General features: G+C 41.1%; 2 protein-coding genes and 1 long non-coding RNA gene across 6 annotated transcripts in view; 2 read left to right on the top strand and 1 right to left on the bottom strand.

Moving 5' to 3' along the window:
- LOC108539449 (uncharacterized) overlaps positions 1-3,379 on the top strand; it is a 15,538-nt gene extending 12,159 nt beyond the window's left edge. Inside the window, exon 2 of the long non-coding RNA XR_001888360.1 lies at positions 2,507-3,379. This is a non-coding gene — a long non-coding RNA (uncharacterized LOC108539449). The remainder of the gene's footprint in view (positions 1-2,506) is intronic.
- Positions 1-13,116, bottom strand: part of DPM1 (dolichyl-phosphate mannosyltransferase subunit 1, catalytic) — a 24,164-nt gene extending 11,048 nt beyond the window's left edge. For 2 of the 4 annotated variants that reach the window (XM_017888139.1, XM_017888137.1), the window contains exons 1-6: positions 12,922-13,116; positions 9,874-9,973; positions 5,849-5,882; positions 4,071-4,147; positions 3,960-3,985; positions 630-725 (exon numbers count right to left, since the gene is read on the bottom strand). In XM_017888139.1, the coding sequence (XP_017743628.1) occupies positions 630-725; positions 3,960-3,985; positions 4,071-4,147; positions 5,849-5,882; positions 9,874-9,973; positions 12,922-13,082 (494 nt within the window). In that variant the 5' untranslated portion in view covers positions 13,083-13,116. Of the gene's footprint in view, positions 1-629; positions 742-3,959; positions 3,986-4,063; positions 4,148-5,848; positions 5,883-9,873; positions 9,974-12,921 lie in introns of all 4 variants that reach the window. The other 2 variants (XR_001888359.1, XM_017888138.1) reach the window with 2 other exon arrangements.
- Positions 13,117-13,306: 190 nt separating this feature from the next.
- MOCS3 (molybdenum cofactor synthesis 3) lies at positions 13,307-16,423 on the top strand. The gene is given in 2 exon segments (XM_017888136.1): positions 13,307-14,059; positions 14,062-16,423. Coding segments are annotated over 2 exon segments (1,377 nt in total). The 5' UTR covers positions 13,307-13,402; the 3' UTR covers positions 14,782-16,423.
- The last annotated feature ends 1,193 nt before the right edge of the window (positions 16,424-17,616 follow it).

Genomic DNA, 17,616 nt, shown 5'->3' on the forward strand with positions numbered 1-17,616 from the left:
TAAATATATATAAAATCTAAAAAAATATATAAAAATTAGCTGGGCATGGTGGTGTGTGCCTGTAGTCCCAGCTAATGGGAAGCTGAGGCAGGCGGATCACCTGAGCTTAGGAGTTCGAGGGCAACCTGGTGAAACCCTATCTCTACAAAAACAAAAATTAGCCAGGCATGGTGGCGCATGTCCACAGTCCCAGGTACTCAGGAGGCTGAGAAAGGAGAATCGCTTGAGCCCAGGAGGCAGAGGTTGCAGTGAGCTGAGACTTTAACCCAGGTCTGTCTGAAATCGATCTTAATTAAAGTAACACTATAATTATGGGGAGAAACCCTACATATTTAGTCTAAAAGTATGGAACAGGTCACATAAATTAAAACTGGAGGTCCAGTATAGTAACTTTTGCTGAATGAGGCTATTTCTACCAAAGGTCCAAAGGTTTATGCTGATTTTTCCTTAATAAAAAACATCCAGGCTCTAATCACAGGAAAAACCGTAAGAAACTATCTGGGAATATTTACCAGAAATTATAACCTGATCCCACAAATCCCAGGCAGCATGATAGCTAATCCAAATACTTGCTATGAATACACTTCCAGTAGTTATACTAATGAAGAAGTTGTAACACACGTACCTACCTGATTATTTTTCTTTTCAAATCCCAGCCATATACACCTCCACTTCCTTTGTAGCGAGTTCCAGAGACAATATCAAAATTGCCCTCCTTTTGCTTCCTATAGAATAAATTAGCTGTCAATTAGAAAAAGCCATTTCAACGTCATTTTCATGAGCTACACAAAACTTTTAAGAGAAGCCAACACAGGCTGGGTGCAGTGGCTCACACCTGTAATCCCAGCACTTTGGGAGGCCGGGGTGGGTGGGTCACAAGGTCAGGAGTTCAAGGCCAGCCTGGCCAAGATAGTGAAACCCCATCTCTACTAAAAATATAAAAATTAGCCTGGCGCGGTGGCGGGCGCCTGTAATCCCAGCTACTCAGAAGGCTGAGGCAGAGAATTGCTTGAACCCAGGAGGCAGGTTGCAGTGAGCCGAGATCACACCACTGCACTCCAGCCTGGGCGACTCCATCTCAAAAAAAAAAAAAAGTCGAGCACAGTGGCACATGCCTTTAGTCTCAGCTATTTGGGAGGCTGCAACGGGAGGATCGCTTGAGCCAGGGAGGTTGAGGCTGCAGTGATCTGTGATTGTGCCACTGTACTCCAGCCTGGGTGACAACGGAAGACCTTGTCTCTCAATTTTCCCAATACTCTTCCATTCTGTTCTTGCCTTCTCTGAAGCAAATAATACTTAAAAACAGCCTGATGTCCTGCTACACTTTTCTTTGCCTACAGAAAGATAAACACACACATATACCCCTAGGATTTTTGGCTGCATTCACAAAATTGGAATGCAAAAAAAGTACATTTTGTGACCTGGCCTTTGTCAGTTAACGACACAAATCATGCGAGTCAGATGCGGTGGCTCACGCCTGTAATCCCAGCACTTTGGGAGGTGGGTGGATCACTTGAGGTCAGGAGTTCGAGACTAGCCTGGCCAACATAGTGAAACTCTTTGTCTCTACTGAAAATACAAAAATTAGCCAGGCTTAGTGGCACGTGCCTGTATTCCCAGCTCCTCAGAAGGCTGAGGCAAGAGAACTGCTTAAACCCGGGAGGTGGAGGTTGCACTGAGTGAGACTGTGCCACTGCACTCCAGCCTGGATGACAGATCGAGCTTCCATCATAAAACAAAAACAATGCAAGTCATGGAATCATAGACATCCCTATAGGTCAAGAGAGCTCTTTCCCATTCTTTTTAATAGTTGCAAAACTACTTCATAAAGTATTCAACTCACACACCTCTGTGGTTGTCTCCATGGTGCCCCCTCTCTCAACCACAATAAACAGTGCTACAATAAACCTTTTTTTTTTTTTCTTTGAGATGGAGTCTCACTCTATTGCCAGGTTAGAGTGCAATGGCGAGATCTTGGCTCACTGCAACCTCCACCTCCCGGGTTCAAGTGATTCTCCTGCCTCAGCCTCCCAAGTAGCTGGGACTGCAGGCAACTGCCACCATGCCCGGCTAATTTTTTCTTTTTCTAGTAGAGACAGGGTTTCACCATATTGGCCAGGATGGTCTCTATCTCTTGACCTCATGATCCGCCTGCCTCGGCCTCCCAAAGTGTGGGATTACAGGCATGAGCCACCGTGCCTGGCCACAATAAACATTTTTATAAATGTATTACTGCTTCGACTCCCCAAAATGGAATATACTGGAATTGCCCAAATGAAGCCTGAGTATTTTTAATTCTAACACGTATTTTCCCAAATTCGAACACGTATTTTCCAAAAGGTTATAGCAACTTATACTTCCTTCAGCAATATTTGTGTGTACATTTTTTACCATCTTGTTGGTACTGGATATTACTGCTCTAAAAGTTTTTAACTTTGTTAAACTAATGGATAATAAAATGGTAACACGCAGTTATTTTGTGTTTATTTCCTTGACTACATCCCAGGAAGAACGTCTTCTTTTATTACCCATTTGGATTTCTCCTATAGATGGTCTGTTTGTATCTTTTTGCCCATTTTCTACTCTAGAGGTGAAAGAGGCTTTTGCGTACTGGAGATATAAGCAAAAAAGGTATAAGGTGACTTTATGCAGAGATTGAAGGATGAGCAGCAGATGGTCATCAAGGAGCATGGAAACAGCATTTCAGGCAAAGGAAAATAGAACTCTGTGAACTCAGAAGCATGCTTATGGCATGGAAAGGAAAGGAAGGAGCACAAGACAGAGGAAGGAGCACAAGACAGAGGTCAGAAAGGGAGGCAGAGGCCAACAAACACATAGGGGCTTGAGGGACAAGGGAATGAGCTTGAATTTTTCCCTAGATGTTAGTGGGAACTCCCTGAACTATTCTAAACTGGAGGGCCAATCATCTGATTGTTTTTGTGTATCTAGCTTAAACTCAGAACAGCTTCCAAAATCTTATTCACAGAGGTTTTGTGATCTTTGGGCTAAGAATATAATTATATTGCCTACAAATAAATTATGTATACTTTACTAATATTTAACTAAATTCTTGTGTTACTGTATTAACATTTCCATGTTTAATGATAGCTAGTATGCCTATCTTAATGAATTTACTGGAAATGATTCAGCATTTCACTATTTGGTGTGATATTTGTATTAGGACTGGGTTATTTTTTATTACCTTAAGAGGTTTCCTTCTATTCTTAAATTTTTAACTAGAAAATGGTAGTAAATAATATCTCCTTCAGCATCTATAGACTTAACCACACTACTTTGTTAACATAATGAATGAATTATGAGTGATTACCAATAATAAGCCATTCTGGCATTCCTGGAATAAACTCTTTTGTTCATGGTGTTTTACTCTAATAACTCAAGGCTTAATTCCATTTATCAAAGAAGCCATCTTCCACCTTTTTCTGTGGTCTGAAAGAATTCAGATAACAAAGGAACTACCTATTGATTTGTTCCTCAGGACTCCTAAAGTACATCATTGAGTCTCAAATGTGTGTTGTGTGTGTGTGTCTACTATATATACAGATAAATATCTTAGAGACAAGGTCTCACTCTGTCTTAGGGTCACCAAGACTAGAATGCAGAGGCATGATCATAGCTCACTGCAGCCTTCAAGTCCTGGGCTCATGTGATCCTCCCACCTGAGCCTCCTGTGTAGCTGGACTACAGGCGCATGCCATTGTGCCTGGCTAATTTTTGTTATTTTTTTTGTAGAGATAAGGACTTGGTTTGTTGCCCAGGCTGGTCTCAAACTCCTGACTTCAAGCAACCCTCTTGCCTTGACCTCCCAAGCTTTGTTTATATTTTTGATAGAAAAAAATAGTACGTATATTTTTGATTAATAAAAAATGAAAATAAGCCCCAAACCAGTAAGATAAACGGTTCCAGTCATATTTCTTTCAAATATTAGAAACAGTACCTACCTAATAAATTCAGGAATAAATTTTGGCTGAAATTTGGAAAGAATAAACAGTAAAGTCAGTAAAATAGGCTAAGGTTATCATAAATAGCCAATAAAGAAACATACCACTTACATGGTGTGAGAGATCAGCATCCATAATAATTATGTAGTTTCCTGTGGCATGTTTCATTCCATGAATATATGCAGTTCCTAAAAATGAAGTATATCCATTCAAGAAAGTCAACAGAAATCTTAACATACACATTTGAACATGGAGGAAATTGTTTAGCACCTGAAGAGCACACATTAGTCCTCTAAAAGTGATATTAATAAATTGGTATTTTTCACCTTAAGTACACAGGTTCATGTATATTACATATACAATCAAGAAGGTAGCTGGCCACACACCCCCATTCAGATGTCAATTTAATAGAAGAGATCATACCTCTATGTCAGTTGAGCAAATAGTTTATAAGTTCAAAAGTCTGAGATTATGTAGCAATCATCACATTCTCATGCTTTAAAAACCCATCTGGTGTTTCCTTAGCATCCCCCTAAGAGACTGATGAAGTCAGACCCTTCCTTAGAGCGCCACATTTACAAATCAGCTTCCCACTTAATATCTCCTTGTGGGTATTTCAGAAATCTCAAAGATAACATTGCAAAATCATCTTCCAATTCTCTACCTCTCTCTTACAGGCCACCTCTCCAGGAAATGGCACCAACTATCCAATTGCTCCATCCACAGGTCTAGAGATGACTCTTGATTTCCTACTTTTAACCATAACTTCTAAACTATAATTAAGTCCTATTGATTCACCACCCAAAACATTTCAATTCCCTTTCTCTTGTCGATCTTCACTTAGTTCCAGGTGCTACCTTCTGATGCTTATGATGACTACCTAACAAGGCCCCCTGCTTCTGCTCTTCCCAGCTCTAAGTCCATTTCCACAAAAGCCACACACTGTCTTTTACACCGTATGCCTGGTACGCTAGACCCTTGCTCTGGTATTTGGGGGCCAAAGGCCTTGCTGACAATTACTTAGCCAGCTCCATGCCTCAAAGTCCCACAGGGACTTGGCAGGCTAGGGTAACTGGTAAGGAGCAGGACTTGGGGATTCCTGCCTTCTCTAGTTCAGACACCTCACAAGTGTTTTATGAGCAAGGCTGAACTCTTCTAACTTATTTTGTTAAGAAGTGAATATTGGCTGGGTGTGGTGGCTCATGCCTGTAATCCCACCACTTTGGGAGGCTGAGACGGGTGGATCACTTGAGGTCAGGGAGTTTGAGACCAGCCTAACCAACATGGTGAAACCTCATCTCTACTAAAAATACAAAAAATTGGCCAGGTGCAGTGGCTCACATGTGTGATCCCAGCACTTTAGGAGGCTGAAGCAGGTAGATCACCTGAGGTTGGGAGTTTAAGACCAGACTGACCAACATGGAGAAACCCCCCTACCTCTGACTGGGAATTTCCCACAGTTCTAGCTCCTGCCAGGCAGCCCCCACCCCATCATTCTAGCTCCCTCTGGGCAGCCCAGGTTCTTAGGCTCTTAAAACATCTCATCCTGATGTTGCTCCATCCCTAGGGGTGGCAGTGACCTCCAGCTGTTACTAATCTTAGTAGCCTCACTACTCCATTTGGTTTCTCAGGAACTCCTTCACCAGTGTAACCAGAGACTCAGTATTAAATTCCCTACGCTGAAAGACTTACAGTGGTTTCTATTTTCCTGAGTGGGCCTTGATTTATACAGGCAACCCAAGTTATACCATTTAAATGTCATTAAGATCATTAAAAACCATCACAGTAAGTTACTGTATTTTGGCTCTATTCCAAACTGGGCAAACACACACTGGATCATGTCACCAGGCAAGTAGCAGGTATGAGGGGTTAGAGGTTCCGCGACTTACCTAGTCCCAACTTTTTCTCCCGTGGTTTTAGAAGCTGTAAAATAAGAAACAGCGTTTTACACAAAGAAACAGAAATGTTATCATGTTAAATTTTATTTTATTCAAAAATGCATACTCATTTTAATAGAAATACTGTTGCACTTATTAATACTTAAAGCAGAGTATGGTTAATGTTTTTTTGCCAAAAGAAAAAAAAAAGCATTTGGTAACAAACCAAATAGTTTAACATAGCTTCTGAGGCAAAGCAACATTCTTTAACCCCGACCCTACAATCAAAATTAAAAATTTTTTTTTCTGTTGTCACTCACTCTTTTAAATAACATGTCCTTACATCTATACTTGAATTTCCTTTTAAACCTATTGATTCCTTCCTAGAAAAATGTAGGACTTACCTCATTATTTCACACCTTCTTGGGAAATCTGATGTTTGTTCTCTCAATTCCCTTTGGGTTTTGAATACTAATGTGACTCTTCCTCTATTAACTTATCTTGACCTTATGCTTGGATGACCTCATCTCCTCTACTGGTCCAAGGACATGTTATATTCCTAATTAAATTCTTTCTCTTTTTATTTGTCAATAATTTAGTCCTTCTAAATATTTTTGCTTAATAATTGGAGCCTGACTTTATTTGTTTAGTTTTTCCTTTTGGCTGGACACTTAAAAAGTTGAATGCCAAAGTTCTCACTGTGCCCTGTGTTTCTGAGGTATGGGGTTCAGGTAGACTCATTAGTGAGCATGTCTTGTCTATCTTGTCCCCTTCTACACTTGCCAGTATATAAGCAGGTTGCCTCTGACTGCAAATCTCTCAACAAAGCATTTTCAATTAAAGCAGGATGAATTTTTTTTTCACTACATGCAATCTGCTGGAGGTTTTTATTTGCATGGAATGTTTTTTTCCATCCCTTCACTTTGAGTCTATGTGTGTCCTCACAACTCAAGTCTTTTGTGGGAAGCATATAGTTGGCTCTTTTTTAAAAAATCCATTCAGTCACTCCAGGTCTTTGGAGAATTTAATCCCTTTATATCCAAGGTAATTACTGACATGTAAGAACTTCCTACTGCCATTTTATTAACTGCTTCTAGTTGTTTTGTAGATCTTTTGCTTCTTTCCCTTTCTCCTTTCCTTTATGATTATTTTCTGTACTATTATGCTTAGATTCCTTACTTTTTATCTTTTGTGAATCTACTTTAGGCTTTTCCTTTATGATTACCATGAGACTTACAAAACCCATCTTATAGTGATAATAGGCTATTTTAAGCTGATAACAATCTAACTCTAACTGCTAAAAAAAAATCCTCTACACTTACTCCACTGTCCTCACATTTAAAAATTTTTAAGTCATAATTTACATCTATAGCAAAGTACATGTTGCATAAAGATGGATAAAATACACCTCTGTCTTGTAAGAGCTTACAGGAAGGAAATAGATAGAAACCGACCTGGATTTCTCCGGTCTGAACTCAGATCACGTAGGACTATTAATCGTTGAACAAACGAACCCTTGATAGCTGCTGCACCATTAGGATGTCCTGATCCAACACTGAGGTTGTAAACCCTACTGTCGATATGGACTCTAGGATTGCGCTGTTATCCCTAGGGTAACTTGTTCCGTTGGTCAAGTTATTGGGTCAATTGTGTGTTGCACTTTGGCTGGTGTAGTCTTGGCATAGGTTGTTCGGAGGTTGGTGACTATAGTTAATAGTATCATATTATATACTTGAAATTTACAGAGAGCAGATCTTAACCGCCTCATCACTGTCAACTCGCCCCCAAGGGTAACTAAGTGAGGTGATGGACAGATTCATTCTCCAAGTGTGGTATTCATTTCAGAATGTATACGTGTATCAAACCATCGCATTACATACTTTAAATATATGTAACTTTGTCAATTTTACCTCAATAAAGCTGGAAGAAAATATGACAAAATAGCAATGACTTTATCTGATCTCAAGTTGGAGGATGAAACAAACTACATAAACCAAACATAATAGAAACATTCAACATAGGGCACTTGAAGTCCTTCACAATTTCAGATCTCTGCCTTGTAAGCATTGTGAATAGTTCAGAGTAAGTGCCCCAAATTTCTCTATGGTCCTACCTAGTTAGGTCATTAAAAATGACCTAACCTCTTGCTTCAGTTGTGTCACAGAATTTAAAAAAATATCTTCTTTGACTTATTTTCTGAAAGATTCACTTCAGCCAGTTTGAAAGGCTGACAAAGCATCTGTGGTGAATACTTTATCTGAGGTATTCTAACATGGTTTCCATAATCCCTCATCTTCCCAACTAAACATACGTATGTCACTGAAAGCAAGTGTCAGCCCTAGCATGGATTAATACTGTTTTTCTTTTTTTTAAGTCACTTTCTATTTAACTTATTTAAATGTCATAAAACAATGAATGAATAAGGAATTTTATCTGGTAGTAGAGGGAAATCACAACAGTGAATACAAATTCTTTTCTCATTTTGAATTTTATCGGGTTGATAGGAAAAATGCCTTTGAAGACAACCTTGTTTCAAAATTTGAAAGGTTTAGTAACCATTCCCTAAAATCAATCAATCACATCCTAAGACTGAGGTTTTATGACAAAAGTATTCAAAATGTTGTCTGGTTGATGGTCCCAGATTAAATGGCAGCACATAACTCAGAATGTTGTGAATCAGTGGCCTTCACCCTGGGCTTCTAAAAGAAAACCTGGGGAGCTACCGGCCAAAAATTCGAATCTAGCATTACCGAAAGACTCTGCTAGAAGCCTGAAAATTTGTCAACTTTTTACCTCCTTCTGTATTCCTATCCATTAGAACATTTTCAGAGAAGACTTGAGGCGTGACAGACCTGAGTTACTCATCTGTGAGACAGACTGAAAGAATTTCTAGTACAGATTTACCATGTAGTGAGTAACACAGTTCCTTCAGAACTCTTGCCACTAAGACCTCATACAACTGACACTGACCTCTAAGTAGAAAGTATTTCTATTACTGAGATTTATCAAGAATATTTAGACCGGATGACTGTTTTTTTTAAAATGACAATTAATTTACCATTTCTTGAATTGTAAGTAACAATAAAGGTTCTCAAAGGGACTTCTTTCTCTATACCAATGGTTCTGTACTGGAGGCAAAGGATAATTTTTCACCTAAGGAAATATCTGACAATATCCAAACATCTGCGGCTGCCAAGTGGGGAGGAGGGTTTCTAATGGCATCTAGTGAGGAGAGTCCAGATATAGTGCTGAACATCCTACAACGCACAGGACAACCCCCACAGTAAAGAATTAATCTGTCCACATGTCAATAGTGCCAAGACTGAAAAACTCTGGTCTGTAATTATTTATTATAAAAGTGCTCACAGCATACATAAACACTTATAAATCCAAACCAGCGACCAAAAATAAAATTCATGAAGCCATTATAAAATAAACTCTGTATTTGCCTAAGTAACTTCTATATTAGAATAACAAGTTTCAAAGTACAGTGGGAAAAACTAAAGTTTAGGACTAAGAAAGTCAATCTACCTCCACAAGACTATTCTATAGACTAAAAATGGCAAGTACTCTGAGAAGTCATTAATGTTTCACAAGAAAACAATAACTTTTTCTACCTACAAGCTCTTAATTTCAGGCTGTATTCTCTAATGAAAATATGAGAATACTTACCGAAAGGGAGCAAGAAAGATTAAAACACACACACTACCAATTACAACCCAATTCTATAATATTCCTCGTCAATTCAGTATCATGCTTTAATTTTTGCCCTTCAAGAATATTTATCTGCAGAATTAGTCATAAACAGAGTTTATCCAAAAGCACACTCTTTGCTGTAAAATAACCATTGACCCAACATACCAAAGATACGTAAAATTTTACGGACAATGAAAATACATTTAAATCCCAAATGTGTTAAGTTGCTCTTTATCTTTTCAGTTTCTAAACAAATAGGTTGAATTTAAGCATTGTTCATGCCTCATCTTTCCCCTACATAATCACAATTCATATGACAGAAGAATGTTTGTATAACTTACAATTCTGTCTGACCCATAGATCTCCTGCAACTGTTCAGCAACATCTCTTGTTCCATCTGGGCTTCCATCATCTATGATTATAATTTCATAGTTGATTCCACTAAAAAAAATTAAATTTGTATTAATAATTGATGTCAGTGTTCTCAAATTTAAAAGTAATTTAAAAATTACTAATTCCTTAAAAGTATAAGTGGAGATTTATTGCTATATTAATCATTGAGGAAAACTTCAATTATCAAATGAAATAAATGTCAAATATTTAGTACTTTACCTGCAAACCCAGTATGTTGCTGAAACATGCTAATGTCCTGAGATATTAAAGAATTCTTACCCAGAGAACATACATTTTAGTTCAAAAGAAAATCAGGTAATGACCCATCTATCACATGAAATTTTTTTTTGAGATGGAGTCTTGCTCTGTCGCCAGGCTGGAGTGCAGTGCACAATCTCGGCTTACCTCCATCTCCTGGCCTCAAGCAATTCTCCTGCCTCAGCCTCCCAAGTAGCTGGGACTACAGACATCTGCCACCATGCCAGGCTAATTTTTTGTATTTTTAGTAGAGACGGGATTTCACCATGTTAGCCAGGATGATCTCAATCTCCTGATCTCGTGATCTGCCCGCCTCAGCCTACCAAAGTACTAGGATTACAGACATGAGCCTCCATGCCCAGCTATATGAAATAAAATTCTGAACCTTAACAGCAAATCTTAATTACATAAAATATTTCAAAAGTACTTTACACGTTAACTCAAACCTGAGTAACTGAGTGATTATTCTTGTTAGTTTGATCCAAATAGAATAATCAAATACAAATCTAATTTAATTTCACCTTTTAAAAAAACCTATTTTAGAATGGTGACACAATCTTAAACCACAATTTCAAATAGTTGTGCCTATTACTTCACATTATCAAATTAAAAAAACAAAAGCAGAGTAGCATTACAAAAGATTCCACTGCACTTCAGAATTAACATCTGTTACTTCCCATTAACCTCAGGTGGTACGTTTCTAGTCTAAAAACAAACCAACACAATACTTGGTGGATAAATACTACATGGCTGTACATGTGGTCACCCTCTACTCCCTCCCTTTTTAAAGACATTTTAAAAATTAATTTTATAAGGAAAACTTAAGGGGAAAGAAGAGGAGACACAGCCCAATACCTACGACATAACATTCCGTTTTCTCTTGGTCCTGCTTTAAGAAACATATGCAAGAAAATCAACCAGAAAACATATTCCACTATTAAAAGGCTTTAACAAGTCAGCCCCAGCAAACTTTTAAGAAAGCAAAACCCTGTGTTATCTATTCTCCAAGAGTAGACACAATGACTTTGGCTTCCCACTGTGCCTTAAATTTGGGCGCTGGTGCCTTTACATGCCAAAATATGTAAGGTGATTTTAATAGACGTGTTGAAAGAGAAATTCCATAAACAAAATGGGGTCGTTAAAAGCAAATTACTGTCCCCTACCACTTCAAAGCAGCTACACCACCTGAGGGTGAGGCAGCTTAAAGATACCAAACTGGGCTAACTTCAGGTAATTTGATTGCATCTGACAAGAAAAGTTTTTTTTCCTTTATCAAACTTCATTTTGATCTTAAAAGATTCATTCACAAACCATTAAAAGTAAAGATAAACTGTACTACATAAAAAAATTAAGGCAACAAAAAAATTTGCAAAATTAGAATACAAGCCCTGAAAGAGATCGGTTGTATGACAGTTAATTTCTTTAATTTACAGCTTATAAAAATCAAAATTAAAATAGTAAACAGGAAAAACAAAAACTTTAAAACTTTGAGGGGCAAGGCATGTGCAGGCAGTTATGCAAGGAAATACAATCAAAACAGCAATGGTTTTCACAAATGGGTACTTCCAGCAATGCCAAGTTTCATAATGCTCAGGCTGGCTGGCTGATGGGAAAACAGGCACTCTGAAGAATGGAGAACCCTAACTTGTACAATCTTTTTTTTTCTTTAGAGCAATTGTGAAGAATGGAGAGTCCTAACTTGTACAACCCTTTTTTTCTTCAGAGCAATTTGGCAATAACTGTCCATTTTAAGCACATTTCTGTCTACCTAGCAATCCTACCTCCAATAATTTATCCCCAGTACACAAGTAAAAGTATGAGTGTGTCTGCTGCCAACATTGATGCTATAAAGGAGCACCGCTATGTGTCAAGCACTTTTCTAAATTTAGCTGGAAAATATAGTGTGAACAAAGTCCTTGTTCTCATTTGCAAAGCAAAAGTCAAAAAACAAAAACAACCAAAAGCCGCTGGAAATAATCCAGCTCACTGCCATGACCTGATTAAATAACACAGCCATACGTAATGTTACCTAACTTCCAAAGTAATTTGCTATGTTTGGATATATTAATATGAAAAAAAGTATTCAAAGATTTCACAGCATGATCCCATTTGTGCAATCGTAAAACAAGTTACTCTGTACTGACTCCAGGATTTTTTGCAGTTTTTAAAAACACTGCATTAACACACTTGCAAATTCGAACTCCACCCACCCCCCATCCCGGTTCTAACAATCACATCAAACATTCACCAGTGATCAGCGAAGATGCCCTTCTGCTCTCTCCTTTCCAGAAAGGTTATCGTGTCCAGCAATAGCTCCCTAACCCACACACACCAAACCTCATGCTTATATAAGCACTCGGTAGCGGAGTGGAGAGTGAACGCTCTCGCTTGGACTCCTGGCTCTTGCCACAGATGCTGACCGCCTAGAGGGAGGAGTGGGGTCACGCTTTCAGCCTCGCTTCCAAGTAAAAGAGTGGCCAACCTTTCTACGAAAGGCGGGGGACGCGAGTACTTCATAATAAATGAGTGTCTCACAAAACCCAAGGGCAGGAATGAGAACCCAGGACACGAAGAAAACCCAACAAGCATCCGTCTCTGCTTCCCTCACAGGGTGGCCCTCTCCCCGGGCCTTCGGCAAAGAAGGCTGGACAGGGCCGCCTAGCGCAGCCAGCTGCAGACACCCGGGCCGGGGAAGCCAGCTCATCTCATTCCTCGGGGAGGGAGATCTGGTGCGCTACCTCTCGGAGAAGCTTTTCACCAGCAACCACACGATGAGTGGCAGGTTCTCGCGCTCGTTGTAGGTGGGTAAAAGCACCGAATATCTGTCCCGTCGCGGACTGCGCACTTCCAGCTCCCGCCGAGACCTGGGAGGACTACGTCTGACTTCCAAGGAGGCCATGGCGGAACTGAGCCAGACGCCGGAAGCGGAATTACGTAAATGCGGCGCGGAAAAGGATGGGTCGGACCGTACCAAATTCGGAAGCGGGGGATGATCTGTGTGATTGAGCGCTAGTTCTTCTAGAGCAATTGTATGGTTCAATTACAAATATTCAGGATTTATACATCTTTAAAGTTTAATCTGAAGATTTCTTCAGGAAGTAAATATCTATTAATCACCTTTTCCCAAGCTCCATAAAGTTTTTTAGTTTATCCCAGTCGCTAGGAAACAGAAGCCGGAAGTGGAAATGCCTTTCAGGACAACTTCCGGAAGAGGTCGCCATGGCTTCCCGGGAGGAGGTACTCGCCTTACAGGCTGAAGTTTCCCAACGTGAGGAGGAATTGAATTCCCTGAAGCAGAAACTGGCGTCGGCCCTTTTGGCGGAGCAGGAACCGCGGCCAGAACGGCTGGTTCCGGTGTCGCCGCTGCCGCCGAAGGCAGCTCTTTCCCGAGATGAGATTCTGCGCTATAGCCGGCAGCTAGTGCTGCCGGAGCTGGGCGTGCACGGACAGCTGCGCCTGGCAACCGCGTCCGTGCTAGTCGTGGGCTGCGGTGGGCTTGGCTGTCCACTGGCGCAGTACTTGGCAGCGGCCGGCGTGGGTCGCCTTGGCCTTGTGGACTATGACGTGGTAGAGATGAGCAACCTCGCCCGCCAAGTGCTGCATGGAGAGGCATTGGCTGGCCAGGCCAAGGCCTTTTCGGCCGCCGCCTCGCTGCGCCGCCTCAATTCGGCAGTGGAATGCGTGCCGTACACTCAGGCCCTTACGCCAGCCACTGCCCTAGACCTGGTCCGCCGATATGATGTGGTGGCCGACTGTTCGGACAACGTGCCCACTCGCTACCTGTTTAATGAGGCACTGTGTGGCTGGCGGCGAGTCCGGCCCCTCGTGGTCTGCCGTGCTTGCGCTTCAGGGCCAAATCAAACAGTCTACCATATAGTGACGCGGCTGGGCCTTGCCCCCAACCACCCCCAGCGGAGACAGTGACCAACTGCGCGGACGGCGGGGTACTTGGTGTCGTAACTGGGGTCCTGGGCTGCCTACAGGCCTTGGAAGTGCTGAAAATCGCTGCGGGTCTGGGCCCCTCTTACAGTGGCAGTCTGTTGCTCTTTGATGCCCTGCGAGGGCATTTCCGCTGTATTCAGCTGCGGAGCCGCAGGCTCGACTGTGCAGTTTGCGGGGAACGGCCCACTGTGACTGATCTGCTGGACTATGAAGCCTTCTGTGGCTCCTCAGCCACTGATAAATGCCGCTCCCTGCAATTACTGAGCCCAGAGGAGCGTATTTCTGTCACCGACTATAAGCGACTTCTGGATTCTGGGGCATCCCACCTGTTGCTGGACGTCAGGCCTCAGGTGGAGGTGGACATTTGTCGTTTGCCTCATGCCCTACACATCCCTCTGAAACATTTGGAACGCAGGGATGCGGAGAGCCTGAAACTCTTAAAAGAAGCAATCTGGGAAGGGAAGCAGGGCACACAGGAAGAGGCTGCTGTCCCCATTTATGTGATTTGCAAACTGGGAAATGACTCACAGAAAGCCGTGAAGGTCCTCCAGTCCTTATCAGCAGCTCAAGAGTTAGACTGTTTAACAGTTCGGGATGTTGTGGGGGGCCTCATGGCCTGGGCTGCCAAAATCGATGGAACATTTCCGCAGTACTAAGGTGACCAGTATAGTCTGATGGGAAAGATGTGGATTGCCGTAATGCTTGGAAGATACATTTATTTGAATTTTTCAATAATATGCATAGGAGCTGGGGATTCTACAGTATCTGTGAATACATGGACTCCTTTTTTATAAGGAGTTTTAAAAATTGTTTTGTATTGGATGACTTATTAATGGTTTATACTGTTTCTGAGAACTATCTTTTTTTTCCAGCACACGGAGGGTGTCTTGTACATGTGAGATGTAACGTGACAGGAATTTGTATTTTAAACTGCAGATCATTTAGCTGTCCTTATTTTCCACCTCCCCCATCAAAGTGCTTTCTAAATCATTTTCACAGATTATATATTTAGGATCTGTTTACTGTTTAGTTAAGAAATTCTTGGATCTTATTAATATTTCAGATGATAGAATACATCCTACAGAAATACATATTTAAAATGTAAATTGTTTTAATTATTCAGAAAGGGGGTCCTTTTATTTGGCATTTTGAATTAGTATCAAATGAGATTTTTTTTTTTTTGAGACAGAGTCTCGCTCTATTGCCCAGGCTGGAGTGCAGTGGTGCAATCTCGGCTCACTGCAACCACTGCCTCCCAGGTTCAAGCGATTCTCCTGCCTCAGCCTCCTGAGTAGCTGGGATTACAGGCGCACGCCACCACACCTGGCTGATTTTTGTATTTTTAGTACAGAGGGGTTTCACCAGGTTTGTCAGGCTGGTCTCGAACTCCTGATCTCGTGATCCGCCTGCCTTGGCTTCCCAAAGTGCTGGGATTACAGGCGTGAACCACCACGCCCACCCTAGATCTTTAAAGTTTACCAAAATAAAGGAAACCACTTTTGTAGTCTGTCAGTGCCTCTTATAAATTGCTACTGTTTTCTTAAAGTTAGTTTCATGGTCCACCTTATGTTGCACACATATAGCATTGTGTAAATTGCATACTATGGTTTGACTTGCTTTGGAATCTTTAAGTCGAAGTCCCAACCCTTTGCCTCTCCCCCTTTAATTTGCCTTTTCTCTTTTGATTTAATCTTTTTTTATTCCACCATTTTATACTAATGTAAAATGTGTTTTTGTGTTTGTTTACTTAACATTTTCATAAAATAGTAGACTTTTTTTCATAAAAAAGTCTCCCCAACTTCCAATATAGACAACAACATTATAAGTAAAAATTTGATTTGTGAGTGCCTATCAGTGGCCAGTTGAAGTGATAGCCTGTCAAAAGGGGGCCTGTTCCTTCACTACTTGCTGCGTGCAGGCTCATAATCATCAGTTGGTGCTGTTGTTTTTAAAGAATGGCAGAAATTACAGATATGACTACAAAATCTTTGTATCGCTGTTAACCTTTTTTTTTTTAAAAGCTTAAATGCATCATAGGCCAGAAAAACCCTCTGCAGACCAGATTTACTTAGCAGTTTGCAATTTCTGATATAGAATCTTGTTTTGTTATAAGAGGGTGGTATTTAACAAATTCAAAATTAGTGATCACTTTTTAACTGTGAAACATTGTAACTAATTCTTTGAACAGGTATACCTAAAGTATGGTATGCCCTTCTCTTACAAAGATGAAGCAGGTCTCTTATGACTGTTCCTCCCAACAAGTTATGGAAGTAAATGACTGAGACCTGGAGTGGAGAACAAAGATGGCTGGCCTGTGTTTTTCATCTCCTTCCAGTGACAACTGATTCTGATACATATCAGGAAACAAATAGCGAGACACAGAAATGATTTCATATTCTAAAGACTGATGTCCTAAAGTTATAGACAGTTGTAGTTCCTATAAACCTGGTTGTCACTGGGGACAGGTAAGAGCTCACTGGCTAAGTGGGAAAAGGATTTACTGAAGTGATAGGAGGTACTTTGAGAATTTTGGGGACAGATTCAAGCCTATACTTCTAGGAATGATGCCCAAAATCATGCACAAAACTGGCCTTAGGAGAACAGTGTCTTTGTTGTACTGCTCTATAAAGTACCGGAGGAAACTGCCACTACAGTCTCACCAGTTTCACTTGACGTGGCCCCCCTGCTGTCCCAGAAAGCCCAACACTTCAGCCACAGTCCATATGTCGAGAAGCAGAGTCACTACATTATTTTCTGAGTGAAACCTTATGACGGTGTCTGGTAGGCAGAGTCTAATTACATGCCTACATCTTAGCTGCAAGAGAGGCTGGCAATTTGTGTTTTTATATCTATAATAGGAAGACAGAACTCCTGATGTGGGATTTTCCCAAATAGTGAAATATTTTTCAAAAGATGGGCTGTTAAGAATATGACAACTGGCTGGGCGTGGTGGCTCAAGCCTGTAATCCCAGCACTTTGGGAGGCCGAGACGGGCAGATTCACGAGGGTCAGGAAAGATTCGAGACCATCCTGGCTAACCCCTGGTGAAACTCTCCGTCTCCTACTAAAAATACCAAAAAATTAGCTGGACCATGGTGGCGGGCCGCCTATAGTCCAGCTACTCGGAGGCCTGAGGCCAAGGAGAATGGCCGTGAACCCCCAGGAGGCAGAACTTGCAGTGGAGCTGGAGATCCCGGCCACCTGCCACTCCCAGCCCCTGGGCGACCAGAGCGAGACTCCTGTCCTCAAAAAAAAAAAAAAAAAAAAAAAAAATGAATATGACAAACTACCCAGGTACACAACCCGGGTATATTTCAAGTTTTTTTTTTTTTTTTTTTTGAGACAAGAGTCTCGCTCTATCCCCCAGGCCGGAGTGCAGTGTCACAATCTTGGCTCGCTGAAGCCTCCACCTCCCGTGTTCAAGTGATTCTCATGCCTCAGCCTCCCGAGTAGCTGGGATTACAGGCACCTGCCACCACACCTGGCTAATT

Source organism: Rhinopithecus bieti, unplaced genomic scaffold, assembly GCF_001698545.2.
Source record: "Rhinopithecus bieti isolate Rb0 unplaced genomic scaffold, ASM169854v2 scaffold_15834, whole genome shotgun sequence".
Classification (NCBI taxonomy): domain Eukaryota; kingdom Metazoa; phylum Chordata; class Mammalia; order Primates; family Cercopithecidae; genus Rhinopithecus; species Rhinopithecus bieti.